This window comes from Sitophilus oryzae, unplaced genomic scaffold, assembly GCF_002938485.1.
Source record: "Sitophilus oryzae breed Bouriz unplaced genomic scaffold, Soryzae_2.0 scaffold_499_pilon_pilon, whole genome shotgun sequence".
Taxonomy (NCBI): Eukaryota; Metazoa; Arthropoda; class Insecta; order Coleoptera; family Curculionidae; genus Sitophilus; species Sitophilus oryzae.
The window spans coordinates 2,319,570-2,336,620 of NW_022147083.1; the positions used below are offsets into that span (position 1 = coordinate 2,319,570).

At 32.1% G+C, this 17,051-nt stretch overlaps 1 protein-coding gene across 1 annotated transcript in view; it reads right to left on the minus strand.

Moving 5' to 3' along the window:
- LOC115886811 (tubulin alpha-3 chain) overlaps positions 1–17,051 on the minus strand; it is a 121,766-nt gene that overhangs the window by 41,039 nt on the left and 63,676 nt on the right. The window contains exons 4-5 of the mRNA XM_030906103.1: positions 7,663–7,791; positions 5,673–5,843 (exon numbers count right to left, since the gene is read on the minus strand). Of these exons, the coding sequence (XP_030761963.1) occupies positions 5,673–5,843; positions 7,663–7,791 (300 nt within the window). The remainder of the gene's footprint in view (positions 1–5,672; positions 5,844–7,662; positions 7,792–17,051) is intronic.

Consider the following 17,051-nt stretch of genomic DNA (forward strand, 5'->3'; position numbering starts at 1 on the left):
AAATAAGCTCAAATTACCCGAATTTGTCTTTTCACAGGTGGGTATTGTTTTCGTCATTGTACATAGGCGTCCCACAAGGGAGCCTCTCACAATCAAAATAATTTCTAATTATATTTGTAATAATTAATCTATTAAAACAAGAACGTAGTAGCCAGTAATTGAATTATAATTCGTCCCAATGACTGTTGTAGATCATAACAAATTTGAATATAAACGTTGCATTTGAAATTTTATTATAAGCCAGAAAGTGACATTTTTTTCTTAAAATTGCGTCATTTCTGGTCATTATATACGATATTCTAAAGGAATTTTGCTCAACAAATAAACAAAGGTGTTACCCGACCTTTTTTACATTTTATTGCTTTATTATATCTGCCCCTTCGGCCTTGTTTAGACAAGTCTGTTGAACTTAATGCAGAGAATAAGCATATATGTAGGGGTTAGGCCTTAATAATTTTTTGCTTCTTGTATTTTGTTTATTTATACATACCCTACCAAGCCTTGAGCTTCATCTACGGTAACGTAGATGAAGCAAACGTAATTCATTATTATGCGACAGAAATCCCATACTGTAGCACACATGTTAATACTTTTAATGAATCAATTTTCAATTTTCTCATTAAATATTGATTTTAGGTATAGGAAGTTATTAATAATACAAGATTAAACAACTATTACACAGTACTTGGCAGGAAGCTATCGATTGCGAAGTAAATCGTTACTAATTACTAATTTTGAAGTTCTTTTTAAGATCAAAAATGGTAAAACTAAAACCTAAACTGTCATTTCAGATTAAACGGGAAGTTCTAAATAATGTTGTCTATTCTAAACAAGAAAAATTTATTTATAAGTTTTATAACATCTCTAATTAAATTTGGACGCAAAGAATATTTCTGTTTGCTGTAGGTAATTTTCTCAGGGAAAATACGAAAATAAAAATGACTTTTTAAGTCAAAAGGACAAGTTATTCCAAAAAAGGACTGTCCTTTTCAAAAAAGGACAGGTGGCAACCCTAGGTATTTCTGGTATGGAAATTTAATGGCAAATCTACAACTTTAGTTTGAAAATATGTTCCGGCCACCTGTGTTTACAAAATGTCTAAATGTGCTTTACCATTGCCTCCATATTCTGAAAAAAATTGAAAGAAATGTCACCAACCACAAACCTAATATAGAACTGTTTCGAAAGCCTGAGTCACCCTGTGAATATTCAAAAGTAACTGAAAGTTTATATAGAAGTAACTGAAAGTTTAAATTGAAAATCGACGTTGGAGCGATTTTCGAAAACCACCTACTAACGTTTCAACATAGGTATATGTGGGATATTAATTATATTATTATATTAGACCTTATAACAAAACTCATCTGACGAAAAAGTGTTAATATAGTATATCAATATGGAGTATAAATTTTACTAATTAATTTACTTTTACTTTACTAATTAAATGCTTTCCAAAAAACGATACGCCACTGGCCATTAGAACAATCGAAATGCTCCTAGTTGCCGGGGTCGGAAATTTTAGACTTCTCTGTCTCTTCTGTCCTTGTTTGATACATTGGAATGTTTGATACACTACCAACGAGTATTTATGAATGAGATGTTCGGTCTATCTTTATAATGTCTTTGGTCCCGACTGAGTTCTATGCTAAATGCATTGAAGACGTGTTGCCTATAACGACTGCGCATATAACGACGCACTTATATAGCGACCAATAATTTAACTTAAATTGGTTCTTAAGTAATTAAGTAATCTGTTATAACAACAAGCGATAACGTATGCAACGACGAATTGTATCCACTGTGTGCCAGGGAACCCTTTTATTGTAGACGGTAAATCCCCGCTTCATGAAAGTCCTAGAAAAATATGAGATTTCTAATGATCTTTAGAAATTAAACATTTTGGAGGCCATTAGTTTTATATCACAAGCTTGGGATCACGTTTCCCAACAGACCATTTCAAGATGTTTTGGTCATGCCGGATTCACCGCCCTGCCGAACGATCACGCAAGTTCTGATGAAGAGGAAAATCTTTCACTTTCAGAGTGGATTAAATTTCAAAGCAAAAGAGACCCCCTGAAGATGAAAACTCACCTGTAGCAAAATGGATCAGTGAATTACCGATCGCTGACTTTGCTACCCAAGAAAACTGGGAAAATTTTGTAGAGGTCGATGAGGTTCTGACAACCACGGATGAATTGACCGACTCAGAAATTTTGGAAGGTCCGCAAGAAAATGAAAAAAGTGATGAAGAGGAGGAGGGAGTGGTGATTGACGAATATCAGCCACCAGCCATAACAGAAGTTTGTTCAGCAATTAAAACTGTCAGACCATTTCTTTGTTTTTAATAATGATAGGGAAGATATTGTAAATCCGACTTTAGTGCACCTAGAAAATATGATTGAAAAGGCGTTCATAAGTTCTAAGAAAATACAAAAACAATTTGTATTGACTGACTTTTTTAAAAAAGTTTAGTTTTTAGTTTATTCATTTTTTTTTAGTTGTTCTGTTTTATGATTAACATTTATTTAAATGTTTAATACATATGTTTGTATACAAATGTACATTAAGTATGTACATACATACATAATATATACATAACATTATATGTATACACATAACATTATATGTATACATACGCACATATGTACATATGTATATTTATGTACATCTGAAGATATTCCATGTTTTTAACTTTTTTTAGTTAGCTTTTTTTAGATAGTTTTTAATGAAAATTTGAACAAATATACATAATCACTTTTTCGTAATAAAAATATATAACCTATTTTGTTACTTTTTTCTCTATAACGACGCCCGGTTATAACGACCGAAATTAAGCGGTCCGTTCAATGTCGTTATAACCGATATTCACTGTACAAATTTGCGATTATTTTTGAAATTTTTGGGGTTTAGAGATTTTAACGAAGTATGACATAGTTTACTCACATAATTCAATGATTTTATCGTGATTTCGCTTGGATAAAAAAGGTTGTTATGGTTTTTTCAAAGGTTTGATAAAAAAGGGCCCCTCTCCGAAATTCCATGTATGGTTTATCTCTCAGTAGTCAAACAACTCTCAACGGTACGAAGAGACTGGTCTGCTCACCCGAAGACCTGGTTCGGGACGAGGAAGGAGTACAAATGTTAGAAATGATCGCTTTCTCATAACTAATGCGTTAAGAAACCGAACGAGTACAGCAGTTTCCCTACGAAATCATTATTAATCAAGTTAGAAATGTAACCATAAGTGAGTGGACAGTTAGGAGGCGACTTATCCTCTCGAACGCTGCTGGATTATCCTCTCGAACCATGGCTACCGCCCCTTTCCCGTGAACACCGAATTGCAAGATTGACTTTTGCACGAGAGCACTTGACTTGGACAATAGAAGATTAGAGCCGCGTATTGTTCTCCGATGAGGCGCGATTTTGTCTGACAGGTTCAGACAGATGTGTGAGAGTATGGCGATGACAAGACGAACGATATGCTGGAGTATGTATAGCCAAACGACTTGCATTTGGAGGAGGCTCAGTTATGGCATGGGGAGGCATATCATTCAGGCTAGCACGATGAGATGAAGAGACGTTAACGGAGACATGTACCGGCCCCAGAAACTTTCAAGAGCTTCGTAATGTACTGGTGCAGAAATGGGAGAATCTTCAGGGTGTAATCCAGAACCTTATCCAAAGCATGCCGCGTCGTTTACAAGCGGTTGTCACAGCTCGAGGAGGAAATACTCGGTATTGAAACCTTGAGATGTTTTTTCTTTAATTTATGAACTATGCATTATTTCAATAAACCGTTAACAAAACTATAACAACTATTTTTATTCAAGCGAAGTCACGATATAATTATTGAATTATGTTAGTAAATTATGCCATACTTCGTAAAAATCTCTAAAACCCAAAAATTTCAAAAATAATCGCAAATTTGGAGGTGACCCTAATTTTATGCCCGGCAGTGTATTAGATCAATCATCTACAATACTTAAAAAAAAATCTTTTAGAATTATCAAAAAATGATTAAAACTCTTTTAATTTTATGCAGTCCATAAATTGCGAGAGTTGCGGAGCTCATTTCGCTAACCATATTAAATTATATAGAAACAATTGATTATCGAATCCTGAAAAAATTGATAGTTTTAATTATCTAATGGCAATTCTAATAGAGTAAGCAAAAAGAGTAGCCACAGCTGCTAGGGCTATCCGGCCGGATGATAGAATTAACTATTTACGGTTGAAGGCTTGGGTCGATTGGAATCAAACTAGGTACGTAGAAAGAGGTACCCGAATGGAGTCTTCAAACCGACAGACAGACAGACGGAAGTAAGAAATTTCACTTCAAATATGCGCATATAATTAATGCACACACAATTTTTTTATTACAATATTATACCTAAAGTAATATCTACAACAAGTGCGAAAATCAGATGGACAACACCCAGTTTAGCTGCAGAAACGGACTCGGAACGCGTGAAGCACTCTTTTCCCTAAATGTAATGACACAGAGGTGTAGAGACATGAATGTAAATGTATTTGCATGCTTCATCGACTATAGTTCGACTGTGTCAATCATCAGAAGATGATCGAAATTCTATGAACAACCGGAGTTGATGAACCTATGTTTCATATCAGAACTTTATTGGCATCAAACGGCGGTAGTTGAGATGAAGCAGTCAACATCGGAAGATATACAAATAAGACGGGGTGTTTGACAGGGTTGCGTCTTGTCTCCGCTTCTGTTTAACCTGTACTCGGAGACTATATTTAGAGAAGCACTGGATCGAATCCCGGGTGGAATCAAGTGCAATGGAATCCCAATAAACAATATCAGATATGCCGATAATACGGTTATAATAGCCAACGATATACAAGAATTGCAAAGCATTATAGATTCCGTAGTCCACTGTAGTAAGATGTTTGGACTGCATCTCAATGTCTCTAAGACCAAACTATTGGTCTTTTCTAAGACTCCAATAAAGGCACACCTGCGTGTCAAGGGACAAACAATCGAACAAATGACCTCAATAAAGTATTTAGGAGCTAACATCAATAGTCAGTGCGACCCGAAAAGAGAAATATTTTCAAGAATTGAGCATGCGAGAAACAACTTCGTAAGAATGAAATCATTTTTTACAAGACGAGACCTCAGTGCGGATCTCAGAACTCGAATGGCCAGATGCTACGTCTTCTCTGTGTTCTATGGATGTGAGAGCTGGACACTCGATTCACAGACCGAAAAGAGAATAGATGCCTTCGAAATGTATGTGTACAGACGGATGCTGCGAATCTCATGGGTACAAAGGATCACCAACGATGACTCCAGCGCATGCAGAATGAAAAAGAGATACTGAACACCATCAAGGAAAGAAAAATGCAATACCTGCGTCATGTGATGAGAGGTGGTAGAGGGCAAAGTGCCAGGGAAAAGATCAGTAGGAAGACGCCGGAACTCATGGCTAAAGGATTTAAGAAGATGGTTTGAACGCTCGTCTGCGGAAATCTTCCGGGCTGCAGATTACAATTGAATTTCTTTCCGGAGCTACAATTGCCATTTGGATCGCCAACCTTCGGCAGGAGAGGGCGTGATAAGAAGAAGAAGAATATATTAATATTTCTTCAGGTGTACTACTTTGTCAGTGCATGTAATAAATTAAACTTAATCTATAAATATTTACCTGGCCAATAAGTCTGTTTAAATTCGTATATGTCGGACGTTCAATATCGAGATTTCTTCTACAAATATCATAAATGGCCTCGTTGTCGACCATAAAGGCACAATCAGAATGTTCTAAGGTTGTATGGGTTGTTAATATAGAATTATACGGTTCAACAACGGCAGTGGATACCTAAAAAAGTAAAATAAGCACAAATATACTATGCTAACCCATGGTACAAAGAATACAAGGTATGATCGATAGCGGCTCCAATTTCGTTCAGTTCGCGCATACCACCTGTGACGTCACTAGGAAAACAATGAATAAATAAAAAATAAAGAAAGTTGACAGGAGATCTGTATTTTTTGGGGTTATGGTTAAGAATTGTTTATTTTTAAGACTTTTTAGTTCGTTTAATTTAATAATTACTAAAACCAGCAGTTCCAAAAATATATTTAAAAATAATAATTATCTATTAACATGGATTTGGACGATAATAGGTAAGAATACTAAATTTATTTCTATATTCGGTATAAAATTGTTTATTAGGTTTTTAGTTTGCGATGTTTATGGTAAATAATTTTCATGTTCATTGCCTCTGAATTCACATGAGGACAGAGATGAGGATATCTATGGAAAAGTAACCACAAGAGGAATTGTTACATCATTTAAAAAATGTTGGAAAGTTTATTGTTTCCCATCGAACAGTAGAAAATGCCAATGCAGATGAATGTATTGTAATTGTGATAGAATTAATTCCAAGGGTGAAGTTTATTATAATTAGTGACCTGTGCTTCTTTTTATATGTAGATGTTTCAGGTTTTGAAAATAAATCGGTTAAACGAAACCCAAAATTTAGAGGAAGATGCCCATCAAGGATTATATAGCTCCAATTTCCTTTAATGGTAGGCAATTATTCAATGCAAATTAACTTTTTAAGTGACTGAAATGTTAAATAGTTTACAATATGGTATATCACTAAAAATATATTTTACTTTTAGGTACAATTAGGGCCCGATACATTTCAAAATGTAGAATATTATTTTATATTAAATGAGGTATTGTACCAACAATCAATTTATATTAATATCGGAGATTAAAAAATCACAGAATAAATAGTTCTTTTTTTTATACTGCAAAAATGCAAAAATAAACTATAGAATACAACAGTATTTAAAAAAATAAATAAAAAGTGATGTCCCGGCCGAGATTTGAACTCCGGTCTCTCGCTTCCTAGCCCGACTCCTTGTGCACTGCTCCACAGTAACTTGCTTAGCGATAATTCAATGACGGTATATAAACAAAAAAACAGGTTTATAACAATATCTTGACGATTTGAACTGGCGCGCGAGGCGTGCTGACCAATAGCGCCTGTTATCACCTGTGACGTAGCAACCAACCTGCGCAATATCATACCTTGTATTCTTTGTACCATGATGCTAACCAATTGCTACTTTTTGCTGGTTATATTTTTTCCTTCTTGTTTGAATATATTTATATATAAAAATAAGAAGAAAATAAGTATTCTCTATCCGTTTTAAGTTTATAATTTTGAAACCGACAAATAAAGTATTTTATAGTAACAATAAATGTTAACACTTAACTTAAAATTAGGTACCATTTAGGGCTTATGTTTTCCAAATTAAAAAAACTCTGTTGGCCGAGCATTAAAAATTGAGAAAATAACAAGAATTATAAATCTTAATGGAAAAAATAAAATATCACAAAAGTTAAAGTGTAATCATATTCATAATGAAAGGATATGTTTTCATGTTCACTCAGATATAGGAATCTTAATCAGATACAGGAATAATAATGTTTTTTATAAACATAATCTCTTTTTATTAAATTATAGCTAGCGATGTAAATTTTGCTTAAGGTCTAGTATCTAATTTTTCATCATATACTTAATACAGGTATTATAAAAAAGATGTAACATACATCTTAATTAACTAGAAATGGAAAATGTAACTTTAGCAACATCGATAGAATCAAAAAATATAGTACTTACTTGTGGGGCGGGATAGATAGAAAATTCTAGTTTTGATTTTTTCCCATAATCAACACTGAGCCTTTCCATTAACAAACTGGTAAATCCAGATCCAGTTCCACCTCCAAAGGAATGGAATACCAAGAAACCCTAGAATAAGAAAAAATCATATAACTCCTTAAAAGTTTGATATATTTTATTTATAATCTTCAATATATTTTGTTCTAGTTGACCGATTTTGATGATTTTTAATCAATTTGTAGCAAAATTATTTTTCGTTTTGAGCGTCGTTTCAAAATTCAAAAAAAATTCAAATTAATATTAGTCTTTATCCCTATTATATGAGGAAAAACAAACTGTTATTATTTTAGCAAAAGTTTGTAACACTCTGTGCAAAGTAAGGATTTTAAAACAATTTTATCATGAAGCTGCATTTTTCCTCGTCAGTTTGTTTTTTGGTTTACCTCAATAGCTTTGCTTTTATTGGAAATACTCACTTTTGAAGAAAACAGTAACGATTTACCGCATTTTTAGCATTAAGAGCATTCCTTTGCTTTTTGTCCTCAACAATAAAATATTAAATAGAGCTTATTGTATTTCTAATGTGACTATCATAGAAGAGTCTTAATATTATTATTGTTTATTGGCACCGTTGGCAGTTACGCAGGAGAGATGGTTTTAAGTCCACAAGTAGATCGCTACCAAATCGCTATCAACCTCTACCATATTCAAGTAAAGCAAAAACAATTTCTGCTTAAGTAACTCCCAACAAACAATATGTGAAATTGCAATAACAGTGACATTAGAAAAAGAATAAACTCCATTTCATAGATGTGTTGATGAGGGACGAAAGCAAAGCCATGTTTTTAATGTTAGCTCCAATAATATATATAATTACCCCTCCAATAAAAATAAAGCTATTGTGATGAATCAAAAAACAGATTTTCGAGAAAAAAATTACAAAAAAAATTCCACAAGGTTTCGCCAAAATAACTTTTTGCTCTCCCTCGTATAATAGAACGATAGGGACTTTTTTAATTTTCAGTTTGAAAAGAGGCTAAAAGCAAAGAATATTATAGTTAACATAGTCGTAGTAGAATTATCTTTGCTAAAAATCAAATACAGACGCGACAGATTGCTTAAAAAAATAATCAAATTCGACCCACTAAAAATTACATAAAAATTTAAGCTACACATTCTATTCTAACGGTGAGTGAAATTTGAATATTTTGTATTTTTTTTACTTAACGTGATATAATAGATTGTGTATCTCAAGAGTCGGCACATTGGTTAGGTGGAAATGGCACCTAAGCTTAGGAATCGGCAAGGCCGGGACTGTGGTTCCAGTGAAGAAAAAACAAACAACATCCACAAAGGGGCGATCATCACGGTCTTTGTGCCGAGGAGCTAAGGGAAAGACACCACCTACCTGCTGAGCCTTATCCAGGCTCAGAACTCCAATGTAAGGACATCGAGGGAGGAGGGTCATGGTCAAATCCTCAGGTTGGGAATTAACCTTAAATCCAAGGAGGCAATAAAGAAAGAGTGATATATGCTCCATTATTGTATTATATTCCTCTATTATTCTATTATTATATTGTATTCGGGACAACAACGGTATCAGGTCTAAGGAAACTCCAAGTTAAAAAGATGAAGAAAATGGAGACAGATTGATTCTTCAGCCTCCACCTCACGCGTACCTCAGCCGGAGACAAGCTCCTCGACTGTGTAGGGCACAGAGAGCCAAACGCCAACCGTTGAAGGGCATATATCTTCGGAGGAAGAATATCTCTTGTCAGAGAAGGATGGGAAATACCCTGTCCCCTCTAGGAGAAATACCCTGTATCCCCTTACAGGAAATCCTCATGTATGATGGGTTATAGACTGTAAGATTAGTTATAACTCAAGGAAGGGGGACACAATAGATCCTTAAGGTCGCAGTGATTAACCCCTCCTCCTCCCCTTCCACTCATTCTACATATTGTGATGCAAATTTTTGATTATTGCAGTTGATGACAATATCACTACTGCATGGTACCAAACGACCGAAATGAAAAAAAGCATATTAACATCAAAGAATATTAATCATTTAACTCATAATTATCCTACATAAATTTTGCAGTCGCTCCGCTAAATAGAACAGAAATCATCACTAATCCCGATTTCGAAAACTATATACATACAGGGTGGCCCATTAGACCCATTCTGTGGCCCCATTATTACAATATCGTCGTTATTAGCAAAGATATGAAAGAAAGTTTTATATAAATGTTTGCATGGTTTTTAAAGGTATAATCTACCATCCTAAACATATTTTGTTTTATATAGGATGTAACCAAAAAAAGTAATGACAAATATAGAATTTTATTCTGAATCGAATCCTATACAGGAAATGGAGGTAGCGATTTAAAACAATTAGGATTGATTGACGTATTCAGTTGTTTTCTGTCACTTTCTGTTTTGCCGGAAATGACTACAACTTTTGATTTTTAAATAGCACCCTCGTTATATTTTTACTTCGTTAGATAGAAAATGACATTCTGAATAGAATGACATATCATATGTCAACTTTTGATATTTTTGCTTAAAACAATATTGAATTTCAAATTTCAATCTCGAGTGCCATGGCTGTGTTAAAAACACAAATTTTTAATCAAGGAGCCTTGGAAAAATATATATGATTGTCTAATGTTATTGGTGTCTTTTCCTGGCTGGTTAAAAGATGCCCAAATCGTATTTTTAATCATATCACAATTTTTTCAAATGGAACGGGGGTGGCTCATTAGCATATTTGGAAAAGCATTTTTTACGAATAATTTGGTACCACACACATGGTATTTCGAGTCAAATTGTCGGTATGAATCGCATGTTGCAATTTCTAATAAACCATATTCGAAAATGTCGAAGTTGACATATGATATGTCATTCTATTCAGAATTCAGAGTATACTCCTAATTTATGTCATATATTAACATACCAAATATCAATTTTTTATCTCAAAAAATAAAAAAGTTATAGGGGTGAGCCATTTTTGAGACGCACCCGGTATAGTAAACACAAACTATAAAAAATTACTTATTATATTGGAAAAAATTGATTGGAATGCATCCCTGTTAGGAACAGGAAATGATCTAACAAAGACTAATCTTGCTAGGATATCCCGTTATTACAATAAAATCCAAATTAAATCTAATTACATGGTTATGCAAGGATGAAATTAAAAAGTAATGACACTATCATTGTATTGTGGGCTATTTATGGTCTTTTCTTCCGATGTAAGATTATTATCCAATGTGGGCACTTGAACTGAAACTCGCTCATGGCAAATTTGTAGAGGTAGAGTTAACAACAGGAAAATGTATAGATTAACAAGGTACGATGTCGTATCATCATGTATAATTTAAGAGCAAGTAGATTTTAATTGGTTAATGTAACATATCATTTTTTTATCAGACATAATGATGGTATTGTGCAATATTTAAATGCATTCTGAAATGTTCACTATATTTTTTTATTGATAATTTAGTGCTATATAAGAGTAAACATGAACATAAGTATTTTTATTTTAATATAAATAAGCTGGGATTCAAGAATTTTAACTTATTACAGCAAAACTATCAGTGGTACCATACAGAAAGAAAAAAACGAAGCCGTTTTAAATAGAGAAAAAACTTCAGTGTAGGTGCTTATTTTGACTTATAAAACAAAAAGCTTCAAATCAGAATAAAATTACTTTTTTATATATAATATATACTTTAGTACAAAATATAGTTTTTGGATATAGAGAAAAATGTATAATGTATTCAATTCACAACTAAATATACGATCATAAAAACACGGAACCAAAGACGGCTGGGAATGACAAACTATAATAATTTTGGCGTTGTCAAGCCCTAGACGTTATTAATAACTAACTAAAATAGATGGAGATTTTGGACACAGCAATGTTTCTTTGCAATATATTCCCAAGAATTAAAAAAATATATAAAATGACAGCCATCTTCATAATCAAGCCAACAATAACGCCGCTTCTTTTGATCGTATATGGTCACCGAATATTAACTAAAGACCTTTACACTATATACTATTTAGTGTTTTTTAGACATCTTCAGTTTTTTTGGTAGCAATTATTAACCCAACTATCGACTAAGCGCATAAATAAAAAAAAATAATAAAAATACTGTGTGTCTGCGAAATATGTTTGAGAGAATGGATATCTATATCTAATAATATGTATATCGTTACAAGTGTGGCTACGATCCACAAAATGTGGGTCAGCTGCGATTTGCGAGATACACTTTCGGGTGGGCATTCTCCTCATAGATTGTTCATCTCAAGAATTGGCGGATTAGTTGGTGGAAACGTCACCTAACCTTAAGATTTAGCAGGGGCCAGGATTGATTGCATTGAAAGGAGAAAACATCCTTAAAGAGGCATCAATCACTGTCTTTCTGCCGAGGAGCAATTGGAAAGACACCACCTACCTGTTGAACCTTATCAGTTGTCGAGTCATCAAATTGAGGGAGGAGGGCCATGGTCAGGTCCTCACAATAGAAATTGATCTCAAATCCAAGAAGGCAATAGAGAAAGAGGGCTATATTATCTATTATAGATTCTAGACAACACCGGTATCAGGTCTAAGGGGAGACCAAGTTAAAGAGGTGGGGAAAATGACGAAAGAAGAGATGGAGAAAAAAACAGTGAAACAAAACATGCAGAATGAGTGGCAAGAAGCAGCTCACAATAAAACACAATGGAGAAGAATTGTAAACTCAGTTAACAGAGACAACCAAAAAGTAAAGAGGCAACAAAGTAATGAGGTTTTTGAATGTACACAGAAAAACTCATGATAGAAAACGTCTTGCGTGACCATCTTCTGATGCGTGTCAAATGTGTCAAATACTCGTAAGCGAGTGCAGTAGTAGTAGGAGAAAATGGAGACAGATCCTCCAGCCTTCACCGCACGGATACCTCAGCTGGAAACAAGCTCCTTGACTGTGAAGGAGGACCAAACCCCAACCGGGGAAGGGTGTATACCCTCAGAGGAAGAACATCTGTTATCAAAGGAGGATGGGAACCTGCCCCCCTCCTATAACAGGAAAATCCCCATGTATGATGGGTTACAGACTGTATGATGATGAACTCAAGAAAGGAGGACATATATCTTTAATCGGTCGCGGTGATTAAAACCCCCTCCCACTCATTCTACATTCTACGTGTGTGGCTCGACTAAACTTTTTTTTATAACTCACGTTTATTATTACTTGCGTTATTACTTATTTAATTTAAAATTAAAATATTTTTATTTAATATTTTAAGACACTTTAATATTAAATAATACATCTTTCTTTTTTTTGACAATAAAATATTTTCTTTATGTGAGACTCGTTAATATTAATCCTCACCAATTAACTTTTTGTCATTTACTGAAATTAAAATTGACTCTAAACATAAACTCGTTGGTTCGGTGCATTATCTCCTCCAGCCTACACATTATGGCTACAATTTCCCTTTTCATCTTAGAAGATAAAAATCTTGTATGAAATATGCGCTGTGCAGTTAACAATTGTTTGAACAACGAATATTTCATGGTAATGAATTTCGCTCAATGGCAGACAAAAAGGTTTTGATTAATTGTACAATTATAGTTATTGTGAAATACGCAGGATACTCAAGCATATCTTATGACATTGATAATTTCTAAAAAATTACAATTTAATTACAAAGGATTTTTTTAGTATTACTATTTAACATGTACCGCTTAATCCAAAAAAATCCTGTGCCAAGTTGGCCGGAAAATGACAATCGATGACATACAGGCTGATTTTTATTTAGATTTTTTCCAAATAATTTCTGAACTAGGATCGGTATTTAAATGAAAATTGGTGTCTGGGAGTTTTTTGTTTTATGGGAAACTTGATTTCGATGTCAATATGACTCCTACTTGTAGGGACTGCCATGGAGTGCCAGAACTACATATTTTTTATTAGACTGAAATCGACTAAACATTTTTTTGACTAGATAGTTATTAGTTAATATTTTTGTACCAAAGAAACTGTTTCATCATATTTTTTCTGATGTTAATAAAAATAAAATGTTTATATATTTAGAATTTCTGTCAAGTATCCAGTCAACATGTTTATTTTTTGTCAATAATGACATGTATCCAGTGACGGTTACAGAGGGGGGCACATGGGACCCAGCCCCCCCCCCCTAATATTTATATATTGGGATTGGGTTAAATATTAGGCTTTTGGGTTAAAATGGCGCACTAAAAAACATTACTTTTTATTTGGGCCACCCCTAAAACAAATTTCTGTATCCGCCACTGCATGTATTAATAATTTACATTCCAAATATCTTGAGAATGGTTCGAAACGATTTTTACCAAGGAGCCTTTTTCACGTAAAAAACAGCAGAAATGTATATTTTTCACTCAGTGGTTTTATGCAGATAGAGACGAAAAGTTACTATTTTTCAAATCAATTCAAAAATATGTAGGTGGGCCCCCTACATGAAGGGGTCATATTGGCATCGAAATTAAATTTGTCTATATATATATATATATATATATATATATATATATATATATATATATATATATATATATATATATATATATATATATATATATATATATATATATATATATATATATATATATATATATATATATATATATATATATATATATATATATATATATATATATATATATATATATATATATATATATATATATATATATATATATATATATATATATATATATATATATATATATATATATATATATATATATATATATATATATATATATATATATATAAACGGGAAAACTCTGATTAAGTTTTCATTTGGGTTTTCATATTTTTATTTCATTTTTAAAGGAAATAACCAAACGTTTCGGCCAACATTACAGCCTTCATCAGTGTAGCTAGTGTCTATAACAAAATGCCAATTTCAAATTAACTTATCACAAAAATCTGTTATTTTTTTTTTTTTTTTGAGAGAAACACATTATTTATACAAATCACGAATACATAGTTAAAATTAAGAGTCAAGTAGTTTATGTATAAAAAACCTTAAGTAGCTAAGTGTGACAAAGTTTATGTAATAAACACAATAATTATTTACAAAATTATTATTTTTTTTATTTTATTTTCCCGCTATTGAAAGTTGAAAAAACAAATCTTACAACACTCACCAAAATCCAAACAGTGCCGAACATAATCCAAATAATTACATAGAACAATTACTATAATTAATAAAACTAACATCAACTTGTCAGGATGGCTACATATTTTTTTTAAATGATTATTCTCAAGACCAACGATCCACGTATGTTATTGTAACTATGAGCTGAAATCGCACTAAACCTAATTTATATTTCATTGGCCAATAAACTGTAAAAACACTATTCTTTTTATGGTTTCCAAAATATTACTTCTTATATATACATGATTTTTTTTATATAAAACAGGGAGAAAACAATAAACAAATTAATTTAACAAACTAAAATACACTTGATTCAAGTTTGTTAAATTAATTTGTTTATTGTTTTCTCCCTGTTTTATATAAAAAAAATTATGTATATATAAGAAGTAATATTTTGGAAACCATAAAAAAAAAAAAAAAGAATAGTGTTTTTATAGTTTATTGGCCAATGAAATATAAATTAGGTTTAGTGCGATTTCAGCCGTAGTCAATATACATACGTGGATCGTTTTGGTCTTACGAATAATCATTTAAAAAAAAAAATATGTAGCCATCCTCTGACAAGTTGATGTTAGTTTTATTAATTATAGTAAACATTATGCTGTGTGTGTTTGTGAATTTGTTCTATGTAATTTTTGGATTATGTTCGGCACTGTTTTTTTTTTTTTTTTTGATTTTGGTGAGTGTTGTAAGATTTTATTTTTAACTTTCAATAGCGGGTAAATAAGTATGAAAAAAAATTTAACAGATTTTTGTGATAAGTTAATTTGAAATTGGCATTTTGTTATAGACACTAGCTACACTGATGAAGGCTGTAATGTTGGCCGAAACGTTTGGTTATTTCCTTTAAAAATGAAATAAAAATATGAAAACCCAAATGAAAACTTAATCAGAGTTTTCCCGAACCTAAATCCCAAGAAAATTATAAAAAAAAACAGAATATAAGTATAGAAGTATATATATATATATATATATATATATATATATATATATATATATATATATATATATATATATATATATATATATATATATATATATATTTATTATATATATATATATATATATATATATATATATATATATATATATATATATTATTTATTATGTAAAAAATACCCACCAACTTTCATCCAAATATTGACATTAGTTCTGAAATTATATGGAAAAAATTGAAATAAAAATGAAACTTTTACATCTGTATCTCCGAAACCAAGCATTTTAGGACATAAATTTGTACGAACTTTATTACCTTTTTACTGGTAGAATACGCTGGCGAAAGTTTTTCACAACATGGTACGTGGTCCATATATAATATTGTTTTTCGTTTTTTTTTCCAAAGCTATCAGTTCTTTCATTATAATTTTGACAGTGTTGCGATTTATTTCGTCCCCTCCATATCAAATGTGGTGTCATTATAATAATTTTTGTTTGTGTATTCTATTGAATTAATCGAAGATTGAAAAGGGGTCTCTAGCCTATTTTTTCACACTCACATATTACAATATATTTTGTTAAATCCAGATATCCCAATGTATAAAAATGTGTGTCTAAATGCAGAAGGAACTTACATATACCTAATCAATGGATGTCGCTCTAATAGAAGGAATTTATCCTTATTAAAGCAGATGAATAACGCGAAAAACATGCTAAATCAACGACAAAGCCGCCAATATAAAATACCCACCCAAGAAGCAGCTGATTGTTACTTATGGGATGCAATAATCGAGCATACAGAGACTTTCCTTATAATTTATAACCATAGTTACTACTATAGTAATTACTATAGTTGTTACTATAGTTATTACTATAGTTGTTACTATAGTAATTACGTATAGTTATTACTATTATAGTAACAAACGACTTTAATATAAAAAAATTATCAAGTTTTTTAAAATAGCGCAATAGCAAGCAATAAAAATATCCAATGGGGGGCCAACGAGAAGTTATACCGGGTGCGTCTCAAAAGTGGTTCACCTCTATAACTTTTTTATTTTTTCAAATAAAACAACGAGATTTGGTATTACAGTTAGGGATTGGAACCTTTGGTGTTAACATGGTTGAACATGGTTAGCGAAACGCGCGTCCAGTGTAAAAGTAAAAGTGTTTTGGTGTATTGTGGTGATTTAGTGTTTTTTATTGGTATGTTCGAGTAGTATGTTAAACCGAGATTTGGTATGTTAGTATATGAC